This window comes from Trachurus japonicus, chromosome 21 (genome assembly GCF_045865225.1).
Source record: "Trachurus japonicus isolate A0001 chromosome 21, Traja_1.0".
Taxonomy (NCBI): domain Eukaryota; kingdom Metazoa; phylum Chordata; class Actinopteri; order Carangiformes; family Carangidae; genus Trachurus; species Trachurus japonicus.
Genome location: NC_140927.1, coordinates 37,255,905 through 37,272,823, shown reverse-complemented (window position 1 = coordinate 37,272,823; position 16,919 = coordinate 37,255,905). Strand labels below are relative to the sequence as shown.

General features: G+C 41.5%; 1 protein-coding gene across 1 annotated transcript; it reads left to right on the top strand.

Annotated features, from left to right (window-relative positions):
• Window positions 1-2,041: 2,041 nt before the first annotated feature.
• LOC146965763 (interferon-induced protein 44-like) lies at window positions 2,042-16,671 on the top strand. Its single transcript, XM_085765127.1, has 4 exons — window positions 2,042-2,128; window positions 15,501-15,666; window positions 15,791-15,891; window positions 16,504-16,671. The coding sequence occupies exons 1-4, from the start codon at window positions 2,042-2,044 to the stop codon at window positions 16,669-16,671; spliced, it is 522 nt and encodes a 173-aa protein (XP_085621253.1).
• Window positions 16,672-16,919: the final 248 nt, after the last annotated feature.

Genomic DNA, 16,919 nt, shown 5'->3' with positions numbered 1-16,919 from the left:
AATGCATTGCATTGCACTTACTGTTCTGCCTGAGTTGTCAATGCTCGTCATGTTGTAGTATTGTGTGTTGGGTGTTGTACGTACAGAGTGACAATCAATTTCCCTTCAGAGGGATTAATAAAGTAAACCAACCAACCAACCAACCAGCACTGCATGTCCATATGACGGTTGAGAACGGAGCTCACTTTTCTTCGTCCAAAAAGACACACCAAAAAACATCCAAATACCTCCATGCTGCTCGTCTGTAATGTCCCTCTGGTATTGAAGCCCTGACATGAGAAATTGTTCAGAAAAAAATTAAATAAGTCTATATTTTAAGCTTGTTTGTAGCGGAAGCTCCCAGCACTGCTCTTCCTGTCCATCCAAATCATCATGTCGGATGACATTAACATGTCAATGAGTCAGTAGGGGAGACCAGGGTTGGTTGGCTACAGGGGTTGGTTGGCACACCCCTGTTTTCTGGCCTCCTGTTGGTCACTGACTCATTCATGAAATTGTATTGAAAATTCCCCTTTAACATATTTATTTTTCATTTTATTGCTTCTAGTCTTCAGTAAACCATGGAGGGAAATGGCTTGGGGGTGAGTAAATCTAAATTCTCTATGTTATCCACCTGACTCCATAATCCATACTGTGCTGAAGGCAATTGGACTTCTCTTCAATTTCAATTTGAGACATTTCATCTAATCAATTCAGAACTGAAACCCTGATCCAAACTTTACTTTTCTGTGCTACTCTGTGGAGTGATGAATTATTCAAGTTAGAGGTTTTGAGATGGGTCTATGTTACCATGGCAACCCAGCAAAATTCCTTTTGATATCAAGGGATGACCCAGGGTCAGAGCCACAGAGGTAGTGACTACAGCTGAAATCAGATTGGCCCGTGAAATCCCCTTATGGCCTCAGTCTTTACAGAGTCTTTTCAAGCATTTTTATCGGCCATCACTGAAGCAGCACCATAACCTTCATGGTTCTTCAGTGATTCATATAAAATTCCAACTGTAATAATAAGGGTTAGGGTTAGTATTATATTATTATATTGACAGGTTAGTGATAGTAATGAAAAATATTTGAGTGATTTCTCCATGACAACTGAGTGACAACAAAAAATATTTGATATCTTAACCTATTTTGCAGAGACAAAGACAAAGATCTGACATACGTGAGAGATTACGAGCCGAAGAAGCCTGGCATCAAACATGTCAGAGTTCTGCTCTGTGGACCAGTTGGTGCTGGAAAGTCCAGCTTCATCAACTCTGTCAGGACTGTCATACGGGGGAGGCCGGTTATCGCCGCTTCAGGCAACGCAGCCACAAAGGCAGACACCTTCACAACCAGTGTATGGAAACGTTCTCCTTTATTGATACAACATTCATTTTCATCATCAAAATGTTCCTTCAGTCACATGAAGATTCTCAATCATTGATATAGGGCTCATCCAAAAGGGTGATAGAGGTTAATTGTGAATGGATCAGATGTAGATGCAGTGTTAGCAGCATCTCACCACATCCTGTCCCTTAGTGGAGAGCAGCTCCAAACTGAACACATTAATGACTTTACACATAACTAACCTATGTGAAAACACATCATGTTGGCAGAACTCTAGTGGAGTCACAACTTGAACAAACTAACAGCAGAACTGAAATCAGCCCCAACTGTCAGCACTTTTAAATCCAGGTTAAAAACATTTCTCTTTTCATGTGCTTATAACTGAGCTCTTTTTAAGAACTTTAAACGTTATCTATTTTCTTTTATTCTACTCTCTAAACTATGTGTTTTTGTTTTTATGTTGTTTTATGCTGTTATTTTTAAATGTGTTGTCTTTATGTAAAGCACATTGGTATGAAATGCGCTGTATAAATAAAGATGCCTTGCCTTGAAGTCACCTCCAGACCCACTGTGTAAAATCAAAGTGTTTTCAGTCTGAAGGCAGCTCAACATTATGACCTGCATTTGTTTCCCTGTTTTGTTTATTTCAGTACCAAACCCATGAAATCAGGGATCAAAATGGAGATGTTTGCCCGATTGTCTTGAGTGACACCATGGGCCTGGAGGATGGAGACACGCGTGGGATTCTCCCTGAAGACATCAAACTGGCCATGGAGGGACATGTAACGGACGGTTACAAGGTACTAATGTCACGTTTCTACAGGTCTGTTCTGTTTGTGTCAGCAGTGAGACTCTATAGTAACAATTTTAATTTGTACTAGGGCTGTCAGTTTAACGTGTTAATGAGATTAATTAATTACACTGCAAATTAACGCGTTACAAAAATTAGCTGAATGACAAATCCACAAGGACGGCACCTGCACCAATGACACCAGTCCCCCTGCCAGATTAGGCCAGTGACTAACTGTCAAAAAGGGCTTTAGTTTTTGAGATACCCCTTCCGGAGGTAAAACAATGTTTTTCCTCATCTCCAAGGTCTCCCATATATGAAATGGATTCTTAGGTTCAAATATTTTACTGCAAACATTGTTAAATTGATACATATTGTCATACACCCCAAACTTAAAAAAGAACAAAAATACAGCCTGGCCGTATGGGAGTTAAGACATATAAACTCATGTAGATTAATAACACAAGCTCTGACAGCTTTGAAACTTGACATAATTGTGGCCAGGAAGTTCCTTTACCTATTAGAAAAAACTGGATGTGAATATCTTGATGTGTGTAACATATAGAGACCTATAAACACTTGCCTTAAATAAGCGGACATGCAAAAAAAGAATATCTATGCAGAATATTCTCATTTACTTGGTAGTTGCTCAATCAGGGATTGTCATAGAATCCATTGATACCAAATATGTGAATATAGCATGCATAGTCAGCATAATACATCACCAAATGTATGAGGTGTTCCAAATGAAAGAAAGTGAAACATTGGCATAATTAAGTCTCCACAGCCCATTGGTGACAAGAATGTTGACCAGTTCAATCTTACTGCAACCTAAACAAGTAACTTTGGGAAAGTACTACTCTTTTTATTATTATTATTATTATTATTATTATTATTTCATGATCACACCTTATACAGCTCATATGGAAACAAATATCCAGTAGAATCAGTTTCAATTGAAATAGAACACCTTAAATATATACAGTATATATATACACACACTTGAATTTATTTTTCGTCCAGTCATTTCTGCATAATGGAAAATAATAGTGTTAGTGTCGTGTATTTCCCTAATAACGCACATGGCACCTTTACTCCGGAAACCGGAACTTCACATACATATCCCGGCATTTCTTGGTACACAGATAACAACAGCACAACCAAAGTCACAAAATACAAAACTCAAAATCCGATACATCACATCACACCCCCCCCCCCCCTTTTTAAATGAAAGTATTCTTCTGTTACACCATATCACGACTTAAAATATCAGTGCCTTGTATTACCATACAAACTCATACAAACGTCTCTAAGTTAATTTAACAAACTCCCTTGTCTTGTTTTTGTTTTGTTTTTAATTCTGTACCTTTTTAAAGGCGGGTTTACACTGTACGATTTTGCCACGATTTTCTCGTCCCAGACGAGTCGCAGCCTAATTTGCATGATCTTAGAGGGATCGCGGGGTCGTGAGCATAATCGGGACGTATGGTTAGTGAGGCTCTGCGTCACGTCCCGACGTCCTAAAGACGAGTCGCCGACCTCCCGATTATTTTCTGACATGCCAGAAAATTTCTCGTCGTGACGGACAATGTATGGGGTCCTACGTCACGATTCTGCACATACGACAAGTTTTTACCATGACAGATTGTTTTAGCACAGAGCACAGAGCCTTTATGAACCTGAGTGTGATGCTGAACCTCGTCAGATGGAGTTAGAACGAGCAGACAGAGAGAGGAGGGACAGGGGAGTGAAGCTGAAGTTAGACCACAGCTGTAGAGAGACAGGGTGACCGGGTGATGATGCAGCGCAGTCCGTGATGGAAGATCAGCCCGACAAATGTACACACACTATCAATCAGCAATTGAGGACGATTATTTTTTCTTGCCGTTACAGTATAAAATAGCGAGCCTACACACCAGCCACTTCCACTGTGCTCTGGCTGCTGATCAGCTGAATTTTTAAACAAAGTGCAGGCGAGAGAGAGAACTAGTGAGGCTCCTCTGACAGCTGCAGGTGAGCTGCAGGTGAACTACGTCAGCTGGCTGGAGAGAGTAGCGTCTCTCTCTCTCCCTCTCTCTCTCTCTCTCTCTCTCTCTCTCTCTGCAGCACCGGCCTTGGAGGTGATGCGCGCTGTCTGTGTGTGTGTTTGTCGGTCTGATCTTCCACATGGACTCTGCTATATAGGAACCAACATCAGGAACCAATGTCAATTTGATGTTTACAATCGAGCAATTATAGAGCAGCACAAATCTCAGCGGCATCGCAGGGTAATCGTGGTGGAGCGCAATCGTAGAACGACGTGCAATTAGTGGGGGTCTGAGACTGATCTGAGACGTAGGACTGAAGAGGGACGCTCGTGCAGTTTGAGATGTTGTAAACCCGCCTTAAGACAGGCATAATGTAACAAAGCTATACTGAACTGAACACAGTAGATACATTATTATTATATTGACCAACTTAGTCCAACTGTCAACCTGCTTGTAAAGAACAATTAATCTGCACATTAAAGCAGAAGTAAGCGGAATGTTTCAGAAGTAAGCGATCCGGTCGTTATCGTCCATTAGAAGCAGGATGGCCTGGGGCGCTTGTAGAGTGCAGAATTCCATTCTGATGCATTAAGTTCTTGAACTCTGCAGATGTGAACTGCGTTCCGTTGTCAGTTACAACATGCTCCGGATGACCGGATGCTGCGAACAGTCTCCTTAGTCTTGTGATGAGGTGCTGGGCATTCTGAATACTTCTAGCCATTTGGAGTAGGCATCTACAACAATCATGAAGGTGTGACCTACAGTAAGAAGGGGCCTGCAAAGTCCCCGTGTAATCTTTTCCAGCTCTGGCCTGGAAACTCCCAAGGAGGCACCTGCCGAGGCATCCGTTGTTCCATCTGGCAAGATTCACAGGCTTTGCAGACCTGCTCTACATCTGTGTCAATCTTAGTCCACCATACATATTTGCGTGCCAGAGCTTTTCACAACTCCTTGATGACCAGAATTCAATTCTTTCAACACGACTTTTCTGAGCTTCTCATACAAAACCACCCTGGTGCACCAGAGTACACATCCACGTTCAGCTGACAGTTCATATCTGCGTGTGTGGAAGGGTTTCAGACTATTGTCCACATCATCAGGCCAACAATTCGTAATGTATTTCAGAACCTTGGCTAGCACACTGTCTGTGCGTGTGGCACGTGCAACTTGATCAGCATACACTGGCACTTGCATCAAATGTTCAGTTCATAGAACATGCATGAATGTTCTGCGCTATGGCTTCAGTCCCTACATCGCTTGTGTCAGGTAAGGGAACCCTTGACAGTCTGTCTGCATTGCTGTGTTTTTCCGAAGCACAGTACTCAATGCAATAGTCATAAGCAGAGAGGATGATTGCCCATCTTTGAATCCAGGCAGCAGCCATGGTGGGCAGGCTTTTATGTTCTCCAAAAAGAGTCAGCAAAAGCTTGTGATCAGTGACAAGCTTGAATTTCCTTCCCCATAAGTGTTGATGGAACTTTTTGACTCAAAAATCAATGCCAGTCCTTCTATTTCAATCTGAGAATATTTGTTCTCAGCAGGGGATAGCGTCCATGACGCGTAAGCAATGGGACGGGTTTCTCCTGTTGGCCTCTCATGCTGAATGACAGCTCCTATACCATAAGCCGAGGAGTCACAAGCCAGAGTGAGGGGTAGGTTAGAATCATAGTGCACGGAAATCTTGTCACTTGTTAGCAACTTCTTGCACTCCTCAAAAGCCTGCTCTGGTTTCCTCCACACCCATGCCACATCATCCTAGAGTGGAGCTAGTACTCCAGCTCTAGTGCTTTGGTTAGGCACAATCCATAGTAATTCACTAACCCCAAAAATGCTCTCAGTTCTTTAACACAGGATAGTGCTGGGGCGTCCTTGATTGACTTTATCTTGTCTGAAGATGGATGAATGCTCTGGCTGTTCAAAACATGTACCAAGTATTCAATCTGCATTTACCAAACTCGCATTTGGTTTTCTTGACTCTCAAGCCGCTCTCTTGGAGTCTCTGTAGCACCTTTAGCAGTGTTTCCAGATGATCTTGTTCAGTTTTTCCTTTAACAAGCAAATCATCCAAATAGACAACAACATCCAGATCTTTCATTAGATTTTCCATAATCCTTTGGAAAATGGAAGATGTTGAACTAACACCAAAAGCCAGTCTATTGTACACAAATAACCCTCGATGTGTATTGATGGTCAGTAGTTTCTTCGTCTCATCCTCTAGAAGGGCCTGCTGATATGCCGAGGCGAGATCAATCTTTGAAAACACAGTCCCGCCACTCAGTGTGGCCATCAGCTCCTCAATTCAGGGCAAAGGATAGGTCTCTGTGGTGTCAGCCTGATTTACTGTTAATTTATAATCGCCACACAGCCAAATTGTGTTGTCTCTTTTCACTACAGGCACCACTGGCGCAGCCCACTCACCGTGTTTCAGGGGTGATATTATACCAGCCTTCTTGAGTTGATCTAATTCAGCATCCATTCTTGACTTCATGGCAAATGGCAATGGGCGGCTCTTACAAAATTTAGGGTCAACATCAGAATTATTTTTCCATTATGCAGTAATGACTTGACTCAAAATAAATTCTATAATAAATAATAGAATCTAATAAAATCTAATAAAGTGGGCCTATTTTTGAGGTGTTCTATTTCAATTGAAACTGATTCTACTGGATATTTGTTTCCATATGAACTGTATAAGTGTGATCATAATAATAATAATAATAATAATAATAATAATAACTAGAAAATTTCCTCTCGGGAAATTTTGAATGGGCCACGGGGCTACTGCCGGTTGTGCCATCTCTGTCAACATGGGAATCAAACCCACGATCTTAAGGTCAAGACAGAGCTGATCAGACAGACACATGATCATCTTTCTATAAGCACTGATATGGAGGAGCTGTAACCACATTAGGTTACCTGTGTTGTGTGTGTGTGTGTGTGTGTGTGTGTGTGCATTTTAATCGCATATAAATATTTGACCTGAGAACAGTGAGAAGCATTTTTTTCACATGGATTTTAGTATACCATTGAATGACTGAATAGCTTAAGCAACAAAACATTGTTTTTTTTTTCAAGGTGGTACTTAACCAAGACCAACATGCAAATTATCGATTAATTCATTAATCGATATTTGATACAGATTTAAATGGTCTTTCCTGCCAATACACTATGATGATTACTGTAGTATTTAACTAGGCTACATAAATCACAGTAGCATAAACTGATTTGTTGAACGGACCAGGTGATGGGCTGACTGGTCCTGTCTAACTTCTGTGTACTGGGTGCCATTGTGCAGGGTGTTAAGGCAGCCTTCCTCCACTGCAGTCCCTATGGTCCTGGACCCTCTGGCTGGTGGGGTGGGCTGCTTTCAGCTGGGGGGGACTCTATCAGCTGCTCCCACGAGAGGCATTTGACGCATTTGACACCAACAAGGTTTAACTTTAAAACCAGATTAAATCATGGTTTAAGTTTAAATTCTGTTGCACGTTAACTGTGTTTTAATCACATGAAGGTGTGTGTGTGTGTGTGTGTGTGTGTGTGTGTGTGTGTGTGTGTGTGTAACTGTAATCACATGAAGCTGGCTCTAGAGTCTGTGTGTGTGTGTGTGTGTGTGTGTGTGTGTGTGTGTGTGTGTGTGTGTGTGTGTGTGTGTGTGTGTGTGTGTGTGTGTGTGTGTGTGTGTGTGTGAGTGTGATCACATGAAGCTGGCTCTAGAGTCTGTGTGTGTGTGTGTGTGACTGACTTGACACATAGTTAGTTAGTAGCTGCATCCTGTGTCAGTCTGATTTAGCTGTGTCTCTGTTTATAAACATTTAAACGAGCGCCAGGTGGATTGTTTATGAAGTTAACGAGCTCTGGCCTGAGGATCAAAGAGGTTACCACGGCGATAGGGGCCCCCGCAGGCTGAGACAGACAGAAACGTGGAGAAAAACAGCCATTTTCTGCCTCTAAACCGGTCTCACATTTAGGCTTAGCATGACAAAACGGTAACTCCTATCAGAACAAAACACAGATCAACGTTGCTCTAAGGACTTCCTGAACAATGTGGTACGATTTGGTGTTTCTACAGTAAATATTTTGGCGACGCTGGCAGTTTTAAAACATCAGGCCGTTCTGCTTCTCTCAGAAAATATTTGTATTGGACTCAATGAGGAGCAGAGACAGACGTGGCCGCACACAGAGGCTGATTCTGTCAATTCTGTAAGTCTCTCTGATATTTTGAGCAGATGATGAGTGACAGGACAAGTTTGTCTTACAAATTCTGAAAAAATTATGTGTGTAGAGTGTAAATTGTGGCCGTTTGGAGTTTGGATAGAGAAAAAATCTGGAGTTTTTCTGGCATCTCTCCCACTCTAACCGACGATGTCACGCACTCTGACACGAACATTCCGTCCAATACACACCCATTATAATCTCATAATTTCTCCAAAAATGATCATGGTCATTGATCAGGGATTGATCAAAAACTATATGACCTATCAAAACGTGGAGTAATACACCAATACACAAGACTTGTGTCTACTGTTTAAAGTTTAAATGGAGTCTCTAGGTGAAAGTATGCCTGAGCAGTAGACGTTTGTTAAACTCCAATGATTGGTCTTTTTCGCTCTTTTTTTTCCGCCCGTCCCATTGACTTACATGCAAAAATTTTGCGCAGTTTTTCGCGACTTCTGTCGCGAAAAATTCGTAAACTGTTGAGAAAAGTAACAGCACACCGATCCCGATCAAGACGCACGTTTTGATATATAATTTGGCCTGCAAACTAGTAGCGAATCGAAAATCATCCGGAAGATGAAGAAAGAAAATAATAACTAGGAAAAAATCCACACAATAACAGTAGTGCCCGGGCTTCGCCCGGGCCCTGGTCCCTGGTCCCTGGGATCAGTGCCCGGTGCGATTGCCCGTGGCCCTAATAATAATAAAAAGAGTAGTACTTACCCAAAGTTACTTGTTTAGGTTGTAGTAAGATTGAACTGGTCAACATTCTTGTCACCAATGGGCTGTGGAGACTTGATTATGATAATGTTTCACTTTCTTTCATTTGGGACACCTCATACATTTGGTGATGTATTATGCTGACTATGCATGCTATATTCACATATTTGGTATCAATGGATTCAGCACAACTCCATCTTTCAAACAAGCCATCATATGTGTTTCTGTGACAATCCCTGATTGAGCAACTACAAAGTAAATGAGAATATTCTGCATAGATATTCTTTTTTTGCATGTCCGCTTATTTAAGGCAAGTGTTTATAGGTCTCTATATGTTACACACATCAAGATATTCACATGCAGTTTTTTCTAATAGGTAAAGGAACTTCCTGGCCACAATTATGTCAAGTTTCAAAGCTGTCAGAGCTTGTGTTATTAATCTACATGAGTTTATATGTCTTAACTCCCATACGGCCAGGCTGTATTTTTGTTCTTTTTTAAGTTTGGGGTGTATGACAATATGTATAAATTTAACAATGTTTGCAGTAAAATATTTGAACCTAAGAATCCATTTCGTATATGGGAGACCTTAGAGATGAGGAAAAACATTGTTAGGTTTTGTCTCAATTTTTGGGGGGCATTGTCACTAGCCTAGATGGACCCTGGCAAAAGCTGGCACTGGACATTGTTGGTCCATTTGAGACTGGTCCTGCTGACTGTAAGTTTGCTATTACAATGGTAGATTATTATTCAAAGTGGCCAAAAGTGTGTTTTGCTCCACAGTGCACTACAGCTACAGTAATTCGTTTCATGAGCACTGTGTTCAGCCAAAAGGGAAACCCGGTAACTGTGGTAACAGATAATGGCCCTCAGTTTACCTCCTCAGAACTGTCCTCTTTCCTGAAAGAACGAGATATACACATTAGAACCACCATCCAGAAGGCAACGGGGCAGTAGAGAGGTTAAATAGAGTATTGAAGGAAAGCATCCTTACTGCAGAGAGAGAGAAAGCTCCATGGAAAGCTCATATCACTGAGTTTCTCCAAATCTATAGAGCTACACCACATGCAACTACAGGTGTATTGCCCTTCCAGCTCATGTATGGAAGAAAGATGAGACTTCTGGTTGAACTCTCTGTTCAACCAGAAGTCACAACTGCTCCAGACCTCACACTGAGAGACAGAGTAAAGAAGAAGCAGTTACACATGAAAACATACACTGATGCTAAGAGACATGCCAAGGCACCTAACCTGCACCCAGGGAGCCTTGTGTGTGTGTGAGAAACCCAGTGCATGTCAAGAAAGGAAAGCCCAAGTTCAGTGAGCCTTATCAAGTGATACAGCGGAAAGGACCACACAGCTACACGCTCACTGATGGTAAGACGTGGGATTCTTCTCACCTGTCAGTGTTGCCCGAGACATTCACTCTCCCAGCTGGAGAACCAAGGCCTGAGGAGCCTGCTCCAAGTAACCGTGTACCAAACAGGAGCCAACGGAACAGAAAACAGCCAGAGTGGCTCAAAGACTATGCTACTTGAAAGTACCAGAGTGCTTTATAAGCTGTCATAGAAACAATGTTTAAGGCAGAAAACAAGTAGACTAATGTACTGTAGCAATGCAGTGTTTTTAATATACTCTGTTAATGGTTATACTGCAGTTAAAGTGACTTTTAGGTTTCATTACAGTCAATACTTGCATTTGAAAAAAAATCCTTTAAGATAGTTCCCATTTGGTAAGTAAAGAGGTAACACTTTTAAGAAAGGGGGAAATGTTGTGTTCTAATCTACATCTAAATGTTAATGCTATGCCAGGCCAGTAGGTGGCGATGCTATGTTGTTGTGATTACCTGACTGAGGAAATGATGTGCTGTGTAGGAAGAAGAAGGTTGTTGATGAAACGTGCATGCTCAGTAAAGAAGCTTGAGACTACTCCTCTGTTTATTATTTTATTCCAAAGTCTTGAGTGAAGCAACACGACAAACTTGTTTTTATTCAGTTGAACGATTTTTTAAAGAGACAACGAGGAGTTACACTACATTTATGAGCCTCCGCGCCGTGAAATTCTTTGACCGGGTCAAGACAGACTCATGTTTTCATTCATCAAGAATTAAAGTCAGAGGTTGGAAGACGATCACATACCGTCGTAGTTCCCACCATAAACGGAGATTCGGCGGCGTTATTCTCATGACTCGCCACGAAACCGAAAGTAAAGAAACGCTGGTCGGCTCGCCCAGCATTTCCACCACCACTAATAATAACAAAATAACCATAGAGACAAAACCATAGATTTATCTAAAATGGACCATTAACAAGTGGTAACGGAGATTCATCCACATTAATATCAGACTTTTTTATAACCAAATAGAAACTGGACAACGAGGAGTTTCTCCGTCGGCAGAACGAAAAATTCCACGACAATAAAACAGTCTCATATTAATGTGGATGAATCTCCGTTACCACTTGTTAATGGTCCATTTTAGATAAATCTATGGTTTTGTCTCTATGGTTATTTTGTTATTATTAGTGGTGGTGGAAATGCTGGGCGAGCCGACCAGCGTTTCTTTACTTTCGGTTTCGTGGCGAGTCATGAGAATAACGCCGCCGTATGAATCTCCGTTTATGGTGGGAACTACGACGGTATGTGATCGTCTTCCAACCTCTGACTTTAATTCTTGATGAATGAAAACATGAGTCTGTCTTGCACCGGTCAAAGAATTTCACGGTGCGGAGGCTCATAAATGTAGTGTGGAAACACTTCACTTTAACAAAACTCCTCGTTGTCCCTTTAAATAGCCATTTTATCTTTGAGAAATTTCAATTCTGGATTTAGAACGAACCATAGTACAGAGACTGCACTACTGAAAATTGTCAATGATCTTAGGTGCAACTTGGACTCAAACAAGCTTACAGTCCTTGTGCTCCTTGACCTAAGTGCTGCTTTCGACACAGTTGATCACCCGATTCTTTTAGACAGACTAAGACAGCTGGTCGGCCTCTCTGGCACTGCCCTTCACTGGTTCAGTTCTTATCTCACAGAAAGAAAATTTCTTGTAAGTCTGGACACATGCTCCTCAAAGATCCATGACATTAAATGTGGTGTGCCCCAAGGTTCAATTTTAGGCCCCGTACTTTTTAACTTACATACATACGTACGTACATGCTCCCACTCAATTTTATTCCATAAAAGCCAGAGTCCGCCCCTTTCTCTCTCGTGGGTGGAGGCATCCTGGCCGTGCTCCGTGACCAGCACCCAGTACAGACGGCCTGGTGTTTCCTGACCTGGCGCCTTTGTATTCAGCCACATGTTTCACGTTTCTTAGATCTTGCTTCATGTGTGTGTGTGTGTGTGTGCGTGTGTGTGTGTGCGTCGGTGCATTTGTATGTGCTTGTGCGTGTGTGCGTGCATATGGGTGGGGTTTTCATGGGCTGGGGTCGGGTGGGGTGGGGTGGGGGCGGCTTTTAAACATGTAAAGCACTTTGTGCTACATTTTTTACGTATGAAAAGTGCTCTATAAATAAAGTTTATTAGACTTCTTTGGAATCTTCAGATCACAAAAGAAGGGCATGGATAGAGGATCTTCAAAGAGATATCACTGAAGACGATTGGGAAAAAGCTTGTTATCAAGCACAAACACTATCTATTAATAGTAGATTGAAATTGATCCAATACAATTGTGAGAACATATATAACTCCTGAAAAACTAAATAAATTTAATTCTAATATCCCTGATAATTGTATAAAATGCAGAACAGAGAAGGGAACCCTATTTCACTGTATTTGGAAGTGCAAACACTTACAAGAATTTTGGGAAAAAATAACTGACACAATCTCCATCATAATACATAAAAAAATCCCTGCATGCCCAGAGATCTGTATCCTCGGCCTGAGACCCAAAACACTGGCCCTGAAAACACACGAGTATAATAAATAAAGTTTATTATTATTATTATTATTATTATTATTATTATTATTATTATTATTATTATTATTATTATTATTATTAATTCTTCCATACATTCCAGCAAAACACCACCACAGGGGTTGCCAAAATCAGCACAAAATGAAAGTTCTTTGTAGGGGCTTTAAAGCAGAAGTAAGTGATCCGGTGGTTCTGTCTAACTTCCTGTCAGCAGGTGGAGTTAGCAGTCCCCACCCTTGTCCCTACGTCACCACATTCAGGCGCATCCCTTGGCTGCACACACAGAGAGGACTGCCCCTTTATGCCGTTCTCTCTCCTCATTGGATAAAGGTTATAGGATAAGGAAAGTTTTCTCCTGGGCTCAGAGCAGAGCAGAGTGACTGACAGACCCGTGTTTCAGACCAAACACTCTATTCACCTTATTCTCCGGGGCAACCATGGAGTCAATGGAACGCTGTGAGATTGTGTTGGAACTTCCGGCGACGACCGGAAGTCGTATAGTACATTAGCGGTAGCTTGATTATTTGAGTCCGTTCTCAGATGTTTCTTGTTGGCAAATCCAGGTTTTTTTTCCCGTTGTCGATTGCAAAAAATGACGAGCATTATAAAGAGGAAGCTACAATCACTGGAAGAAAACGTGTGAGTTTTTATAGCAGTTGAGCATCGACCTCATCTTCTGTCCCAGTGTGTGTGGAGCTCTGTACGACCTGCACCCACCTCCATCTACTCTAGAGTCTGGTTAAAAATAATTAAATAAATCCCCGTGTCCCCGCTGATTTCAGCCAAGGTGAGCAGCTTGTTTGGAGAGTAGGAGCGAATTAAAAAAAATAAATAAAAAAAACGCTATCACAGCCCGAAGCAACACTGTTAATGCACATAAGAGGCTGCTTTTAATTTCTGACAGCTGGACATTGCGCTATACTTTTAATTATGAAGCTTTATCCATTTAAACAAAATAAACTAGAGGAACAACTTTCATGTTTAAATTGTGTTTTATAGCCTACTTTTATATTTTACTGATCGCAATTCAGGCTGGGTGTACGTATGAAAATATGCTACAGTGTTTCTCTTTTCTTTTCTCTTTTTTGGAGGGGGCGGGGGGTAGTTTAGGTGACAAAGACATTTTTAACTGTGAAAATAGAGATGTATTCAATATTTGCATTTGGGCAATACTGCTGTAGGCGAAACAAGTTTATTCATGGCCACATTTAAGTTACAGTAGTTGAGGGAGGGTTTTATTTCTAAATCCCTCCGTTTATTTCTTTTACACATTAGCGAGCAGGTTCACAGCGTGAACAGCGTGTCCCGACCCGACCAGGCTCTGGACACGGAGCAGAGACCCAGGTCCGATAGTGCAAGGCTCTCTCTGGAGCAGAGGATGAGGCCAGCTTCCCGTCAGTCTTCACAGACAGTCCAGAGTTGAACGAGTTTCTGATCATATAGTTGTCAGCTTGCTCCAGGTGACAGTCGACCCTCACAACAACCCCCCCCTCCCTCTCTCAGTAAATAGTTCCGACGTCCATGCTGCAGCTTATATCCAAGTAATATAATAGCCTATATATAAATGAGCTCCTGACGCTCGGCTCAACAGTTGGTAAACAGCAGCGGATCAGCGCGATCTCTCCCTCCGTACTGGTTCTGCCAGCTCCACTTGGATTTCAAAGTAAAAGTCACGCTGTAAATGAGTTAAATTGTGAAACAGCGGCGCTTTTATAGCCGATTTTAGGATTAAACTCTGAATATATGAGCTAAACATCTGTTACCATAAGTTTCCATGGCGATCTAGCTGGGTTGAAAGAGAGAGTACAGGAAAGCCTGGCTTTAGACTCAATAAAAAATATATAATTATAAAATATAACCCACTAAACTCGCTTCGAAGTACACCCCTCAAGTGTTGTCCATGTTGATTTGATTGTCTGTATTGTAATTGTCCCGCAATATACTGCAAATTCAGTCGATTGTTTACATCAGTTTTTACTTCCGCATTTGACCGGAAGTCGTAACACAATCGCGGCCAAACCGGAAGTGGCAAAGTGGGCGGGGCTACATAAGGTGAATAGAAGTGATTGCTGTCGGAAGATACAACTATTTAAGACTTAGATTAACACAAACATTCACCTTACTTCTGCTTTAATATAGACAAAGTAATTTACATGCGAAAACCCCAAATGGTCTGTCAGACCATCTTGATGGCTCTAGTGTTAACACAGCTGAAACTGTGTTGCAAAATAACGAGTTCACATCTCTCTCAGCCAACCACAAACAGCCTTGGCCTCACATAGTGAGTACATAGCCTGGTGTCACTGGCATTGTTGGATCCTTTGTTGAAAATTGCAGTGCGCCTTGCCTGCAAAGAATTTACGGATGAGTAGAGGAGCTCAATTGATTGGTGCACAGCACACAAAACTTGCAAAGTTAACCTCGACACGCCCTGTTGACCTGGTATATGAAATTAGAGCCCAAGCTCACATACACATCTAATTTACATTCTTTGTTTTACAGTTCGACCCAGCTAAATTGCCAGAAGATCATGATGGCTACAACGAAAGCCCCTCTGCAAATGACGAATGTCACGTTCTGGTTTGTGTCATCTCAGCCAACATGCCAGATATTCAAGTGTCACTCCTGCAGAAGATGAAGGCTGTCAGGAACGCGGCTCAAGAACTCCGTGAGAAAAGATCTAATATAACTGGATTTAATGAGTTAATGTGTTAATCCAAAATATTTTGTTCAGATAAGTGTTCACAGCTGATCAGAGGGTTAAACTAATCAGCAGTTTCCTGTATTGACAGGTATTCCTCAAGTGTGCATCATGACCCATATTGATGAAGCCTGTGGAGAAACTGAAAGTAATCTGAGGAATGTCTACAAGAGCAAATACCTGAAGACAAAGGTGGGTTTCTGTCTCTGCTTTTATTTGAACATACACATAACTTTGATCTGTAACATAACCCTGACAGTTTGAAGGTGTACAAGAGCAGATTCCTCAGCTATTTATACCAATACTACTTTTTACTACTCTTTTATACCATGTACCCAATGACACTTATTGGTGATTATACCATGACACAGTTAGAGTGTCATCGTCCAGTCACAGAGCAGAGATGTGAGATCTCTGGCTGAGAACTGGTTCGCTGCACCAAACTCACTCCACAGAGCAGAGCTCTGAATGCTGTCTGCAGCTGCAGTTAACAGGCTAAGCTTCTAGTATAAGAATTAGCATGGTCTGATTAGCAGATTCTTAACTACTTTTAAAAGGACTGTGCCAACATGACACATGCTCTAACCACCTGCCCACTGAGCACTCCAAGAGACTAAACTTTTACAATGAAAATCTAAATATAGATGAGGCAACCTGAACAAGTCATCTAAGGTAGATCATATTGGAGAGTAAAACTGTTCACAATTGAAGATCATCAGATCTTGTGCCTTCCTATTGGTTGACCCTAACAGTGAGAAGATCATTGGAGTTACTGTAAACTGACACTGTTTCTTTAAATCTCAGATGGAGATGATCAAGACCAATGTTGGATTTCCACTGAACTGCATCTACCCTGTGAAGAACTACAGTCAAGACTATGACCCAAACAACGATGTTGACGCCCTGATCCTGAGGGCATTTAGATCCATTGTTGATGCGGGAGATGACTACATAAATGAGATGCAAAAATAAACAATGTTAAGATACTCTGGAAGTGAAGACTCATCCTGTCTGATGTCACTCATCTTATTTTGTTAAAAAACCCAACTGTTTCTGTGGTTTGTTCTGAGTCTCAGTTTTTAGTCCTCTACAGTGAATCACTCTCCATTGTCACATGCAGCAACTTTACTTATTATTTGAAAATCAAACTTGTAGGGGCAGGGGTCTACTATGACACATTTTATCTCATAAAATCTTTACCAATTCCTTATGTTAGTTGA

Coding starts and splice junctions, on each gene's coding strand:
- LOC146965763 (XM_085765127.1), top strand. CDS start 2,042: ATGGGCCTGGAGGATGGAGACACGCGTGGGATTCTCCCTGAAGACATC. Junction 2,129..15,500: donor ATGTAACGGACGGTTACAAG/GTACTAATGTCA, acceptor TTTGTTTTACAG/TTCGACCCAGCTAAATTGCC. Junction 15,667..15,790: donor GAACGCGGCTCAAGAACTCC/GTGAGAAAAGAT, acceptor CTGTATTGACAG/GTATTCCTCAAGTGTGCATC.